The 16427-nt window shown below is 37.6% G+C and overlaps 1 protein-coding gene across 4 annotated transcripts in view; it reads left to right on the forward strand.

Annotated features, from left to right (window-relative positions):
- The window catches only part of LOC106669863 (scavenger receptor class B member 1), a 142154-nt gene that overhangs the window by 66683 nt on the left and 59044 nt on the right, over positions 1-16427 (forward strand). For all 4 annotated transcript variants that reach the window (XM_014399680.2, XM_014399679.2, XM_014399681.2 and 1 more), the window contains one exon: positions 1521-1612. In XM_014399680.2, coding sequence (XP_014255166.1) covers positions 1521-1612 — 92 coding nt within the window. The remainder of the gene's footprint in view (positions 1-1520; positions 1613-16427) is intronic.

The raw sequence follows: 16427 nt of genomic DNA on the forward strand, positions 1-16427 counted from the left end.
ATGGCGTTTGTTTCTGAAGTTCAAGCTTTCTTTATGGTGTCCTCGATGGTCGTTATATCGAGATCCTATCGGAAGCTTAGAGTGTCTTCTAAACGAAACAACTTTCACGATTAATATAATCAAGAAAATCAGTTGGGTTGGTAAAATTCGAAACGTTCAGGTTATCATGAACTAAGTGGGTGGGTTTGTAAAGCTAGTACTCTCAGCAAAAAGAAGCTGGTGCAGACTTAATAAAAACAATGCGTTCCACGAACTTACTCGCATTTCCATCGAAATGGGTTCAGACTTGATCAAATCAATACGTTCCACAAACTTCCTGGCTTTTCTATTCAGTGGAGTTTGCAGGTGAAGTTCAAATTTCTTTATTAAGTCCTCGTTATGTTCAGTTCTTCAAGAAGTTCAATATTTCGTACAAACCGAAGTACTTAAACGACTAACATTAACAGCCAAAAGAACCTGGTTCTGACTTGATCAAATGAAAACATTTCTCTAAAACGTCGTGTTGCTTTCAGCCAATGTAAGTTTGCAGGCGAAGTTCAAATTTTCTTTATTAAGTCCTCGATACGTTCAGTTTTTCAAAAAATTCAGTTTTTCATATAAACCAAAGGGCTTAAACGACTGGTATTAACAGCTAAAAGAAACTGGTTCAGACTTATCAAATGAAAACATTTCTCTAACTTCGTGTTGCTTTCAGCCAATGTAAGTTTGCAGGTAAAGTTCAAATTTCCTTTATTAAGTCCTCGATATGTTCAGTTCTTCAAGTTCAGTATTTCCAAACCAAAGGGCTTAAACGACTAATATTATTAGCTAAAAACCTAGTGCAGATTTGCGTAAATCAATGAAGTCCATTTACTCGTGGCAGTTTCAGCTTGTGACAGTTTGTTCCTTGTGTTCAAATTTCCTTTAGATGTCCTAGATAGCTTAGGCCAGTTTTTTGTGAAAACTATTTCTTATAAACCAAAGAGCTTAAACGACTAATACTATCAGCAAGAAGAAACGGAGGATAAATCAATAAACTTCCTAAATACAATAAACTAAAAACAGAGTTTTCTCCTGATGTTTGAATGTCCTTTAGGATGAGTCTGATGGTCGATGCGTCTAGTTCTCTATAACGTTGAACATCTGGCACAGTGAGCTTGTAGGATCAATTTTAAAGACCAGGAGTCTTGATGTTTTAAGATTGTTGTCCATCCTCGACCTCATCCATTTGCAAAATCGTACCGGATACGGACTTAATTTGAGCTAATCACTTAACACAAACAGTTTTAGCTCAGTCATAATGGTTTGTTCTTTTCCGCTCGTTTTGATTTGCCTATCCTGTCTGAAGCGTTCCGGCTCTCTCTCTACATCTTCAGTCGCAACAGCAAAGAATGGACGAACAACGCGAGAAAATTGCTATATCTGAGTAAAATCCATTTGATGAGTACTTACTAACTGATTTTTGCCTTTGCTCATTCAATAATAAAATACTCATTATTTGTACTCTTAAAATTAAAGTTGTGTTTTTGTTTGTTTTGCAGGCCGTTTAGCAGTTGTAACACTAGGCCTGTGCGCGGTCGCTTTGGGCATACTGATGTCGACTATACCTTGGGTGGACTACTTAATTCTCAAGGTAAGCATCAGACGAATTCAAAGCAACCATAAGCAACGCAAAGCAGAAAAAAAGTTAGTTACACAGAATCGCGGAAGAGTTACGTCGCCTTTGCGTAATTCATTAAAAGCAAAATGAAACCTACCCCTGACGAAAGCGGGGCACTGTCGAAGAATTCAGCTCGGCCGACCGTGAAGAAAAGCCCCGGTAACTTTATTCGGATCGTCGGCTACGAGTACAATGCAAACTTAAATAATCACTATTGTTTTGATTTAATTTTTTACACCTGGACACAGATTTGGTCGTCTGTGCTCTTTGAACTGTCCAACTGGGTCCGCTAGTATTCGCTGTACGATTCGGCCACATGCAAAATGACATTTTTCAGTTTGTATATTTACTGTATCAAGTTATCCTGATAAGCCTGTTTTCATTGGCTTTATCTCTAAGACTAAATGTTAAGCCCTCGAGCATAATGAAAATGGTTCCCAATCTTTTCTGGTTGGTCAGGCAGTTTTCCGACAATAAACAAAAAAGACATACCTGATAAGAAACGAACAGACCACCCACTGAAGATGACGATATTTCGAAACATTTCTGACGAAAAAAGCGAAAAAAAGACGACTAGGATAATCTGAAACAGCATGCTGAAAACATCAAATATATGGACGGGCCAATATCAGCAATTTGACTCTTACGTTCGCAGTGGCTAACGCTACTTTTAATCAGTAGGAACAATCTAAAAATGGTCAAATCATAACAGTGCTCTCGGTTATCGGGTTCGTGGTAATTGAGAGCATTGAATTAGCAGGTTGATAATCTACATCGCTGAAATCATGATAGGGTACTGTCTTCTAATGGATGAACAGATTCGAACTGCAGAATCTATGAGAAAGAAGGTCTGTCATATCGTGTATCTTTGTTAAACCAGAGATAGTATGAGACATGAAACGTTTTATAAAATTAAAACAAATTAAAATTTTTCAGTACTAATGGACTTTACGGACTTCATTAAAAGGGATGATTTAGTGAGAGGTACTCCTAACATAAGGTGTATAGAGGTACGATGGCTGGTGAGACAAGCTTCAACAAGAACAACCAAATTTTAAAAAAATCGATCCTATACTGTTTATGTGTGTCGAACGCAATACAGCACGTATCTTTCATCCCAAAATTTTATTGAGCAATGAACAGCAACAGTCGTACACTCAAAGAGTGTCAAGCACTGTGGTCCAGACCGTTCAAAGGAGCATTCTTTCGCAAAGGAGCCAAATCCAACGGCGTACAATCGCCGGCATGAACGACTTTCACCTTCAGGTTACGCTTTAAAAGCATTGGGCACAGATCTGGCAATTTGACGTCGTAACTGTTTCGGTGGCGTTCGTCTCTGTTGTCCGCCTGTGAAAAAATCATCGGCCACCCGGATTCAATACGTAAATAAACTCGGGTTCGATCCAAAAGATAAAAGTGTGAATAATCCGCACTCTTGGCAACTCTGTTAAGTAACGAAATCCTTCTATAAAAAGTATATATGAAATATAAATTAAAAATGAACGACGAAAGATGGTGATATTACAGAATTCTTTAGGGTTTTCTTGTCAGATCGTTTGATCATTGACCTGGTTTGTTTTTGATGGACAGAAAAAATTTATTATTCTGAAATGGCTTTTGCGTGAATGTCTAAGCAAATATTGTTAATAGTATTTTTATATGAAATTAGTAGTCAGCTTACGAGCCTGTAAAGATCACTTTTCCCAAACTGAGTTATTTTAAATAGCTCTCATTGACTTTATTTTAAAGATGTAAAATTATTATATTTTATTTTTCATATTATATACAAAATGTGGGGAATTTAAGGACCGACAAACAGCTGAGGTCATCATTCCTCTACGTATTTTTCTGGCTTTCACGCCTACTTTTTTCCAATCTACGGTCATTTAAGCGTCTCGATCTGGAACCTACTATCATTTGTGCCTCAGATTGTCAACTATAGAATAGACACTAGACATGTCATATGTTCAACATAAACCTGGACGTCTGGTCACATTCACCCCCCCCCCGTTAATACACGATATTCCTCGGGCGGGGTTACACACCCCTTCCTGTCCCGTTACACGATATACTTCAGGGGTGGGTCGAACACTAACCCCACAATACTCAATATTGCTCTTGGTGGACTTAAACAACCCCTTCCTTTTACGGTAATAAATTACATTCATTCCAATAAAATAACATAAAAACAACACACGGTACAAGCATAGACGTTAGGTCACATTCAATCTCCCAGAGTACCCGACATACTTCGGGGGTGGGTCGAACCCACTCCATTGTCACTAATAACTTCCTTATATCTCCACACGTCACACACTCACCCCAGAATACTCGATAGTGCTCGCAGTGGACTTAAACAGCCCCTTCCTTTTATGCTAATAAATTACATTCATTCCAATAAAATAACATAAACACAACACACGGTACAAACACAGACGTTAGGTCACATTCAACCCCCAGAGTACCCGATATACTTCAGGGGTGGGTCGAACCCACAACATTCTCACTAATAACTTGCTTATATTCTCCAAGCGTCATACCTCACCCCACTTAATTTTCCTTGTAGTGGGATTAAGCAACCTTCCTTTTACGCTAATAAATTACATTCATCCCAATAAATAAAAATAAACACAACAACCCATTCAAATAGAAGCTTGGTCACATTCACCTCTAGTGTACTCGATATTCCTCGTGGTCGGCTTAAGCATCCCCTTTCTTTTACGGTAATAAATTTTTATACAATCATGGACTCAGATCACATCCAACAGAGTACTCGATATTTTCATATATTTACGTTTTTATTCATTTCCAAAAACAGATGTTTGCTACTGCAAGCTGGAAGGCACCCTTGCATTTTTCAACTTTGCCCCTTGCGTATGAAAAAATCTCTGTAAAAATTAACACCTTGTATTTCCACTGCGTATTGCCAGGATTGAATTGGCTGAGAATCGTCTAAGCCCAATTCGTCCGAGTGTCAATAAAAATCTATGAAACCCGTCAACGCTTCCGAGTTGTATAACTGTTGAGATCACTCTGTCAACATATGCAATACCGAATATTTCATTTCTTGTTTTTTCCTCATCCGATTGGGAAAAGAGGCGTGTGTCCACAGCCGATCGGTGGAGCCCATTAACACGTTACATAATATTACAAAAGACGAAACTTCGCTTTAAAGCTGATCCGGGGAAAGGGACGACGAAGTGAAAATCAATTAACGCCTTTTTCAATATATGTTTCTTTCGGCATAGATTATAAACGGAAAAGGTGTAATTCCTAAAAAATGGAATGTTATAAAGCGCCCGTTCATAAAGCTCTTATGTATACTTTTCTCAAGACATGATAGTTTGGATTTATTGGATATTACAAAACATTATGGTCCACGCCCAGATTAAACTTCTGAGGTTAGTTTATAAAAATCAATGTGCGATTTGATAAGTGTGAAAGGCCCGCATCTAGGAAGAGCGTAAATTTCCCCTTTTGTCACATTTAATCTCTTTCACGATCAGGAATTAAAATTCCCAAGGACGTGATAGCGATTTATTGCCTATGTATGACCAATTAAGGATGAACATTGCTTAAATCGTTTTACAACCTCTATGCCCTTCTAGGAGGAGTGGCGAATTATCGAAGTTATCACTAATATTCGTTTGTGCTCATATTCTTCGCTCAAATCGTTCTCCTCTCTTTATTTACCGACAGACCTTCCATTGCCCAGAAAGAGTAGATAAGATATTATAGTCAACAACGCTAGCAAACAAATTTAAAAATCAGTCCGTGTGCACCTTATGGATCCCGGGACATAGTGGCATAATCGGGAATGAAAAAGCCGACCGCGCAGCTAAGAAAGCTATAACACAGGGATATAAAATAATTGAAGTACCTTATGAAGATTTTAATTCATTTATTAAACAATTTATATGGTCACAATGGGAAATTGAGTGGCAAAGAGTGAGGAATAACAAACTTCGGCAATTTTTTGTTTAATTTATTTGTTGCCTATACATACTTGTACATAATACAAATGTGATCACAATGTATATTGTTCACCGTTCGGTCAAAGCACTAACACTGATGCCAGCGCTGCACCCGGAGGACGCATGCCATAAAAAGCCAGCCAGTGCTGGCACTAATTTTAATAGATTAAAGCGCAAGGAGGTCTCGGAGCCATCGTCGTTTTAGGCGACGTGGTGGATTCTCGGGATGGGAATATGTGGAGAGGGCTCTAGCGGTAGGGTTAGGATGGATCGAAAGGTTTGTATGAAATTTTTGGAATCGGGAATGGATCAGTTCGTGGACAAAACGAACGTTGTGGCCTTCGAGGATAGTGAGGTTAGAGACGTAAACAGGAGCTTTGACGATTTGTCTGAGGACTGGATACGCTGGATATTGGATGGTTTGGCGGAACCCCACAGTTCCATACCGTATGTCCAAAGTGGTCGCAGTAAAGTCTTGTATAAGGCCAGTTTAGTGCTTGATGGTCAACCCGGAATTTGGTCCTAGTAGTTTGTGTAATTGTCCAAGGCTTTTGTTGAGTTGTTGTCTTTTAAGTCTTGTGTGGGGATTCCACGTCAGTCTGCTGTCAAGGTTTAGTCCTAGGTATTTGACTTGAGTGGAAGTCGGTATCTCTTCATTGATGATGTATAGTGGAGGGCAAGACTCCGTTTAATCTTCTCCTCCACTTTTTGCACCAACCTTCGATGAGCTCAAGGTGTTCTTGGATATTAGATATTATTAGCTTGGGTAGGATTCAAGTTAGAGGACAAAATTGCGGTATCGTCCGCGTAGGTGGCAATGATGGTATTGGGGGAAATTAAGTGTTCTGTCAAAGAGTGGGATACATCCTTACGAAAACCCAGGAAAGAAGAAACAATTTTGGCTAGAGTGAGGATAGGGCACTGTCGATTGACTCATGGTCACTTGATGTCCCGGGAGCCTGTCCAGGGTGTCCGGATTGCGGAGAAATAATCACAGTTGAACATGTTTTAATAAAATGTAAAAAATACACAGACCTAAGAAATGGGTTCAAACTAGGAAATAATTTAAAAAACATTACTAGGTTACTTTAGTAACATCGAGAAACTATTTGGCTTCCTCTATGAATCCTGCCTAATAAACAAAATATAATTTTTCACATTTAAATGTTTCGCCAGGAAGATAGCTCCCATTTTTGCGGCTATCAACATACTTTTAAGGCAGTCATGACCCTTGGTGGTTTTTTGCCTTAAAAAAGTAGATATTGATGAGTAGTTAAAGCTTTGTTGAGTTTTGCAGTCATCTAGGTCAAAATCCAGCGTTGATATCTGAACCATGTTACCAAATGTGTTGAATTTACAATGTTTGTATTGATGTTACGCGAATTAACACTAGACAGTCGATAACGACTCCATTGCGCAATTGTCCAGACAGCCCTTTCTCCCTGGTTAATTGTTCTATCCCGGAATCATTTAGGTTTTGTCGTAAAGCCAAGAACGACGGCAAGTTCAATGCAACTTGCTTATAATTAACGGCCCAACCCTTGCTGTTAACAAAAAAGTCACTTTTCCAGACTTCTAACCGAAGAAGAAATGATGTTGAGCGTAATAAAATGAAGGACGATTTTTTTTCGTGGCCAGTCGTTAATTATATTTCTGATAAATAATTTAAAGGAAGTCATCTGGGAGTAGCGTGGTCTAATCAATATCTTCACGATTTCATTTCAAAACGTCTGTTTTTATCTTTAATTGGGCGACTGATTTTTTTTTAGAGATGCAAAACTGGGCCAGCATAGGAGCCGGGTTAAATGTATGCGTTTGGACTACTTCTAAGTACCAAATTAGATAAACAGATTGTTCATTAATTTAAGAACACTTGTTCAACGTGCACGTTGCATAACAGAAATGAATTTTTTTTTGCATCTGGTTGTACGGTAATCGCCACAAGTGACTGACGGTTGCATAAGGGTGAGCAACTATGCCATATGCCCAGGTCGACCTGTGTCTCGGCACCGTCTGCTTGAAAGCAGTTTCTTTCGTTTTCTGTGACTTTCACCATAATCAGGGATGTTAACTTTCCTGAAGGGATTAAGAAATCGGTGCGATAATTATGGACGGTTTTAAATTCAAACAATCCTTTTTTTTATAAGATAACAAAAAGGCTTAAAGTTAGATTTAGCAAACTTAAAATTCTTCTTTAATCGACCGTTATTTTATCTGTGTATATGTTTTTTGCGTGATTTATTACAAATATTTATAATTTTCTGATATATGCTGCAGTACTATGATGACCTGCAGATCGATCGTCACCCATCGTCCTGGACCATTTCTCGCTGGTTTAGACTGTCATAGCATTGGCATTTCGCTCCTTCAATGTTTGGTAGTGTGTTTTTTCTACCAGTGGAGGACATTTTATACCTTTAGATCAATGAAGGGGTGAGAGGGGGTCTGCGTTCCCTTAAATTAAATTTTGACTATAATTCTTATGACTATGAATCCTTGATATTTCATGATAGAATGGATGGAGGGTGTTGAAATCTTTCCCTTCCTTAAGTGAATCAAATGCGATTTCATCAATTCAAAACATTGTACCACAGTAAAATTTTATTCTTTGTATTTGTATGTGCGTGTGAGTGATGACGTTTTTATAAAAACGTTCTTTCTTTTTTCTTTCGTTAAAAATCTGAAAGTCGTGACGTGCATGTAAAATAAACGCTTTGATCACTTTTGAAATAAAAAAATGGTTAATGACGTCTTTTCTCAAGGATAGCCAAGACAAAATCTTAAAGTTTTCTGCTTTTTTTTAAATTAAGAGTTTCCTTGTCGTTGGACAACTATTCTAGTTCGAGTATATTAGATTAAGCGACGCTTTATGCAAATGGCAATTGTGCCTTTCCATTAATAAACTATGCAAATTCGCATTGACGCGAATAGTCGTGCACAGAAGACGGTCTTTTCAGGCCTGAGGCGAGTTCCTGGAAGCCTTTTGTAATTTTGTGCGATAATACGCGCGGGATTCGCTTTGCTCCGCTGATGTCAGTTTCACCTTCTCCAGGAATGTCGACCTCAGCTGAGAAGCAGCGGCGCATTTCGTTAGAAAGTAAAAGTAACACAGTGACCCAGATCGGAACGCTCGTCCATCGGCGATCCGCAATCATAGTGATCTATATGCGTGTTTGTCTGCTTGCAATATACATATTTATACAACGATACATAAAAAACATGCGAAAGACTTGTAATATTTAATGAATAAAGACATCTATATGATTTCAAACTTCCCCGAAACGACTTTATTCCAAAGGACTTTTTTGGCATTAGACTTTCATCCATAGTCACCTCTCAAAAAAAAGGTCTTTAAGTAATACACAGTGTTCTAATTTAGTTTAACTAGTACTTTTCATACGTTGTAGCTGAAGGGATTTTTTAGATAGCAAGACAAAGCTTTAAATAGTTTTTCTTTCTTCACCATACCTTGGATAAACCATAATTAAATGTTTCATTGAACACAATATCATAATTTTATACTGCGCTGACCAGTTATGGCATGATTTGATCTGGGGATAGCTAAAATTTTGCACATCTCCTTATTAACTTGAAGTTCAACAACCAGCATGCAGCAATACTAGATTAAATGTTTTTGTAGTACGATCCCTTGTTTTGAATCCGTACCTGAGTTGAACATTGTGCCTTTGTTAATTTTTTTAAAAATATTAATTTTTCATTTCGGAATGGTGAATTTGATATAAACCATATTTCCCTTTTACCAAAGACATGTAAGGAACAAAATGAAAATATGTTTTTCTGACAATCCATTTTTAGACGAGCAATATAATCAACTTTATATCTACTATCTATTATTTACTATTGTCATCAATCTTTTCTGTAATTTTTATGATTTTGAGCGCGCAATCGTGTGTGTGAGCGTGCGCGAGCGCCGTCGGTCCAGCAGTTCAACTGGGAAAGGTTTTATGTTTTGTTCTTGATATAGAAACTTTAGGTTTATTTTATTTATCATTTACATCATTGATATTGGTCATTGCCTATTGTTTTATGAGTGTGTTCAGTTGTCAAAGGAGAGGAAGGAAAAAGAGAGAGAGAGAGAGAATGAGAGAGAGTGAGAGAGAAGGGAAAAAACAGATTGTCACATGAAAACATAATCTGAATGTTATAAGAATTTAAGGTTATTTCAGAGAAGAACATCGATATACTGTAATTAATGTTTTGATAAACGTATCGGTCGAATGTTTGAACCTAGGACAAAATTATCTTAATTATCCGAGCAGTGTAATAATTTACAATTATTATTAAATTTTTTTTCGTACGCCTTGTAGAGTTCACAAAACTGAACCCCCCCCCGGTCTTGTCCCATTCTAAAACTAACCGATAAGGAAGGAATGGACGGGGTGACCAGTGGCCATTCATGGAATGTTATTGCATAATCAGGCCTCAACGAGGAAAAAAAGACAAGATTTGCAATAATTAATTAATTAAGAGATTTATAGGACTTCAAACAGAGCAATACAATCAACTTTATATTTGCTGAATATTATTTACTGTTCTGATCCATCTTTTTTCTTAATTTGTGTGTGTGTGTGTGTGTGTGTGTGTGTGTGTGTGTGTGTGTGTTTAATCAGTACATCTGGGAAATGTTTCAAATATTCTTGCACTCAATTAATTATTCATTCTATGTAAGGTGGTTGAGATAAAAAAGTCAGTGTCACAATTGGGATTCGAACCCACGATCTTCGGCTAAATACGCCGCTGCTCTATTCTCTTGAGCTATCGTGAATTCGATCCTCTCGGACACCAATTGTCCATCTCAACCTACAACGGTTCAAATTTTCCCTCCTTTTTCCATTTTCCACTTTATAAGTCGTTGAGAACCCAATCCGATTGCACGACATTTGCAAATGGCCAAATGTCGTGGGTTCGAATCCCGCTCGTGACACTGACTTTTTTATTTCAACCAAGACCTTACATAGAAAGAATAATTAATTGATTGAAACAAGTAACTTGGTCAATTGACGACGAAAACGTAAATTTTTCAAATATTTTTGTTTTTGAACTAGAAACTTTGAGGCCAAAAATCTATATTACTACAAAAAAAACTTTTATTTTTATTGATATTTGTTATTTATCGTTTAATTTATATACGATAAGAATTTCAATTTTATCGTCTCAGTTAGTGAATATTAACTTTATGTTTTATGAGTGTTTGTATATTATTTAAAAATTTAAAGTTTTTTCGACATGTTTTCCTCTATAAGACCTTCTGTGTGATTTATTGTTATTACATCTCAATAAATTAGTTTGCTCACGCATGCTAATTGTTTATATGTCATATATATTCGATATGGCTTTAATTTATAGCATTTGAGAAAGTACAGGGGAATCCCGACTACATGGGGATGCCCAGCGCAAACCTTGCCAGACGAGAACATTATAATTATAATTCATCTTTTGAAAAATGAGTCGGTAGAATGTTGAACCTGATACTAAAACAGCTTGATTAACCGAGCAGGACTACAATTTACAATTATTGTTAAGTATTTTTACGCACAAAGCTTGCGGAACTTTTCTGGGTCGTTTTGTACCCAGTGAATGCATTTTCTTACGTCGTGCAAAGTTCACAAAACTCAAGCCAGTAACTTTGTTCTATTCTAAAAATTAGAGAGTGAGTGAGAGATTTAAAAAGTCAACATCATACAATTGTAATCCGTTATTATTTATAACCCTGACAAAGGCTATGATATGAGAACAAATATAATGGCTGCATTGTGTACTAATTTATTTCCCATGAAAATAATGAGGCCAAATACAATTTTGTAAAATTACATTCGATAATATATGTAAAATAGAAAAACAAAACTGCATAAAAAGTAATTGTTTGATTGATAACAATGGACGGTGTGATTATTTTCTTACTGAGAATGTATCAAGATTTTCGTTGTCTTTTATCAGCCTTGATTCCTTAAAAAAGATTTCTTGTCCAGGATTGCGGACTTCCAGCATTATGGATTATATGAATCCATTTATTAAGCCGAAGGTCGTGGGTTCGAATCCCGCTCGTGTCACTAACTTTTCCATTTCAATCAAGACCTTACATAAAAAGATTAATTATTGCTTATACTGAACTGAACCTTCCAGTTTAAAGTTACCCCAGCTCATAGAAAAAAAAGACACATTTATGTTTCTATTAATAGAATATATGTGAAATGTATAGTACAAATAAAAATTGTTTTTATTTGCTAATAACAATAATTTTATCAAAAATCAAAAAGTCAACTGTAAAGTGAATGACAATTTAACATAAAAACAGTATTTTTTGGGCATGTACACGAGTTGTGTGGTGTTAAACAACTTGTTGGAATTTTCAATCAAAGTCACCAACATTATTATCAACTCAAGAGGTAAATCTGCATCATGGATACCAGTAGAAGGATGATATTGGCCTCGGAATGGATGGTATTCACAAATTAAAAACAATTTATCTTTTTCCTTTATATTAATTCCATTCGTCGAACCTTAGATGTATGAAACTTCCTGCACTGCATGGCGGCATACAAAATCTTGATTCCTGTCTGCACTCCACTATTATCGAAATATATACGAGGCCACTTTGGCAAGTTCCTATGGAAAATAATGTACCGACGGATGCGATAGCGCGTAGGTATTTCCTGAATCTTTCCTATGTCAGTTAATTCCTCCCAGGTTAGAAAATAATCGTAGTGGCATGTAAAACAAATACATTGAGAAGTACGAAAATAGCATATGGTATAAAAAGTACAAAAATATACTTTTAAAAAACTAACATGACGATCGAACAGGGTAGTTTTGTACCACAAGAATGTTTTTTTTTTCTCGTTGGAGCTTAATTGAATAAACATCCATGGAAGGCCACTGGCAACCCCGTCTATTTCTTTCTTATCGATTACTTTTATAATGGACCAAGGCTAAGGTCTTCACTTTTGTGAATTCTACAAAATGTAAGAAAAAAATTAAAACAACTTACCAATAGTTGTACATTTTTATCCTGCTAGGATAATTAACATAATTTAGTCTTATATTCGACATTCGACTTATAGGTTTATCAAAAAAGTAATTACATTATATCGATGTTCTATGACAAGATGTTCTTGGCATTCCTCTCCATGTAATACAAGAATAATCAGGGATTCCCCAGTACTTTTTTCAATTGCTATAAATTAAAGACATATCCATGACAAATAAACAACTCGTGTGTGTGTGAGCAAACTTATTTATCGAAACGCAATAACAATAAATTATAAAGATTATGTTTTCGTATGACAATCTGTTTTTTCCTATCTTCTCTCTCTCTCTCTCTCTCCCATATCTATCTTCAAGAACATAGACACAGTCATAAAACAATAGGCAATGATCGTTAACCTAGTCGATTACGTTCTTACCAAAGTTAAATTAAATAATAAATTATTTTAAAAAATAGCACCGCGTTGGATTCTGTTTGTCTGAAACGTCGAAAGTACTAAAGAAAACAGATAAGCTATGTTAAAAAAATAAGTTCGTTGGATATCTTAAGTTATGTACTATAATCTAAAAAGTAGCTTTTTTTACTTGAGTTAATGTGTTTTTAGCGTGAAATAAGTGTATGTGGACAGGACATTCCATCACAGACCTGCCAAACTAGTTAAGTTTTTAATGTAGTGACTGCGTTTTGTGACAGGACGGCGAGAACCCGGTGCCTTCCCAATTTTAATTGTATATAAAAAAGGTTCTACTTGTAAGCATGTATTTATTTGCGTGAGTGTGTAAGTGGAAGACCCACCCTGGGAGTCGTGGCCTACTATGTGTGGAACTACGACGACGACGGGTGGTACAGTGTGGTTTGATACTAGAGACCCCGAAACGACTAACCTCGTGTTTTCATCCACGGCCCTTTTTCTCAATCCGAGATCCTTCATTCTATCCTGTGACCCCACCCAACCCTTGGTTGCAAAGGGGGTATCCGGGCACAAAATAAAGGTGCAGCCCAGAGGGCGTGGCAACCTCTCTAAAGAACAAGCTGTACTCGTGTCGGCCTAGGGTTGGCATGGGCGGCGGGTGCCTTAGCAGAGGTGGAGCCAGTGCACTAGATCCTGTCTGCATAGACGAGGGAGGGTGTATGGCCGTCTGTACCACGGGGTAACTTAAATGTTTCAAAATCAATCCAAAGTTACATTGGGAAAGGTTTCGTGGTGGCGCGTGGTGGCGCGTGGTGACGCCCCTGGCGGGAACTTAGACAGAGGCTGTCTTCAATCTGTGATCTTCGTGAAGCTTGCGTATGGCCAGCGTAATTACCCCCGGCCTCACGGGAGAGGTTGCGACAGGACGACAGCGTGTAAGCGTTGAGGACGCAATGATCATGCTGAATAGTCCCTCGAATGCATGAGTAAGCGAACGGAAACGGGTAGTGAATCGGTATCTCGGACTCGCGTATGCTATGCATTGTTGTGCGTATGACCGGCGTGGTACCCTTGGGGAAGCGAAGGATCGGACCACCTAGGCTGAGCCTATGGCGTCCCTCGAATGCGCATGGCAGGTGTAGGCTGAGCTCGATAAGAGACTTTACCGTAGGCGGTGCTCATCTAGGGTGTGGTTAGCAATTCCACTTTAAACTAAACCGCTGCCGGGGCGTTCCCGGAAGTTTCTACGCTAGGGGAGCCCCTATACTCAGGGAGATAGAGTGGCCTTCTCTATCTAGGGAGTACGCGGGAGAACAGGCTGATGTATTTCGGCCTGTTAGCCCTTTGCGTGCGGCATACGACCCGATGCACAATGCGGGCCCGACCATTCGGAGTGGACAAGCGGAGAGCGAGGTTGTCTCGGCCCTTAGGGGCTGGGGCGCCTCTACACCAATGCTGCGGCGGTAACACCATTCCGTCGTATGCGGAGGTGCGTCAGCTCTCATCTTGAGAATCAAAACGTCCGATAAGGCCGAATAGGCCAGGTGCGGACGCTAAAGATCCTCTTGTCTTGTTGACGATGAGTTCTCGGGAACGGAATGTCTAAGTGGAAGGTTATGCGGCTTAATATAGAGTACGCCATAGACTTGTCAAATTAGGCTAGGTGTAGAATAGGTTTCTTTTATTCCCTGTGTGCATGTGTGTGTTTGTATGAGTGTTCTGATATAATATTTAGTGAATTAGAACTTAGCCGTATTGTCTATTTATGCATTGCTTTTTATCAAATGTAATGTTCATACCATAAACTTTATAATAATTGTTATTAAGGTGTTGATCATCCGACTTTCTTCGCTGGTTTGGTCTGTCAGCGTAGTATTTCACCTACTACAGTGGTCGATCTGTGCTGTTTTCCATCTTTTCGCCCTTTTTCTAGGTTCGAACTATTTACAAAAAATGACAAACGCGTCTTACAGATGAATAGACAAAAAAAAAAAAAGAAAATATGTTGGCCCAGGATCATCGGAAACGATCAGACTGGATTATCACTCGCAGACAAAATTTTCTACAAGATAAAACGTAAAAAAAAAAATATGATAAACTCTTCTAGAGGTCTTGTTTTCTTTTAAAGGCAAAAATATATACATCGATTTAACGACCTAAACTTATGTTAAAATTTACACAATTTCTACTTCAAATCCAGTTTTGTTCAAATTTCACATTCTGGCACTTCACTCGTTATACGATTCTGGGGCAGGTTGTGATTAGGTGTTAAAGATCCTCTTCTTCTGTTTGAAATGTCAGGCACGCTGGATTTTCCAGGGATATTTTCCACAGACACCATAGGGCTAATGTAGGAAATTTTGTGTAGGCTGCCAGTAGGTACCGCGGGTGTCTGCCATCCAGAGGAAATATCCTTTTGTTTATGACACATTGTGTCCTTTTTTCAGAGTCAGGGTACTTAATTTGTCTAACTATTTGCAGTCTTGTTCTAGAAATGAAGTATAGATCCTTTGGAGAAATGAAACCCACGTGAATTTTAATCCAATATAATTTGGTTGCTGATTCTTATCTTTTAATTCATACATCGCTTGGAGGGTGGAAAAAGCTTTTATTTAAAAGCTTTATTTAAGAAATGCTCGTACTCTCCGATCCGACTACAGGGTGTAGAGTTAAATCTTTCGACAGAGAATTTACGGTTGGTAGAAGTGATTTTTATTATAATTTGGTGATAGGAAATTTGATTTTAAATAAATAAATAAAACAAAGACCCTTGAATGTTAAAATTGAAACGCAAAACCGTTTGGTCTCAAATATGTCAATAAAACATAAAAATCAGATATCATAAACTATGCGAGGCTAAATGTTTTTATGACGGATTCACCCTTGTTAAACATAAAAATAATAATAATTACACTTCACCGATTGCAGAAAAAGAAAAAGAGTCCTTGCATGTGAAAATCAGGAAAATATGTTTTGTCGCAAATTACTCAATATCAGATCTTTGACGGCAGATTAAACTCGTAAAACAAAGAAAATCGCTTTTCTGTTTAAAAAGAAAATGTAATTAAAAGAAGAATACTTTTCGGTGTGAAAGTTGTAAACATATCGAGTTTGCTCGTGGTGTAAAAAACACACATAATGAAAGATACAAATACGCGCAAAATGATATAAACAAACATCGAAATTTTTTCCAATGTCGAGAAAGTGCGAACATACTGAACAGACACCAACTCGAACATTGAAAAAAAAAAGTAATTTGGTCGTTAAAGATCATTTTGGTCTGCCTATCTGGTCTGACAGTCGCATCTTCAGTGTGTTTTGTCACACCGAAGCTCCAGTCAACAGTATCGTCAACCCACAATTTTTTGAAGTTTTCATCCGTGCACCCTCATTTTT

Source organism: Cimex lectularius, unplaced genomic scaffold, assembly GCF_000648675.2.
Source record: "Cimex lectularius strain Harlan isolate CLEC.00 unplaced genomic scaffold, Clec_2.1 scaffold76, whole genome shotgun sequence".
Taxonomy (NCBI): Eukaryota; Metazoa; Arthropoda; class Insecta; order Hemiptera; family Cimicidae; genus Cimex; species Cimex lectularius.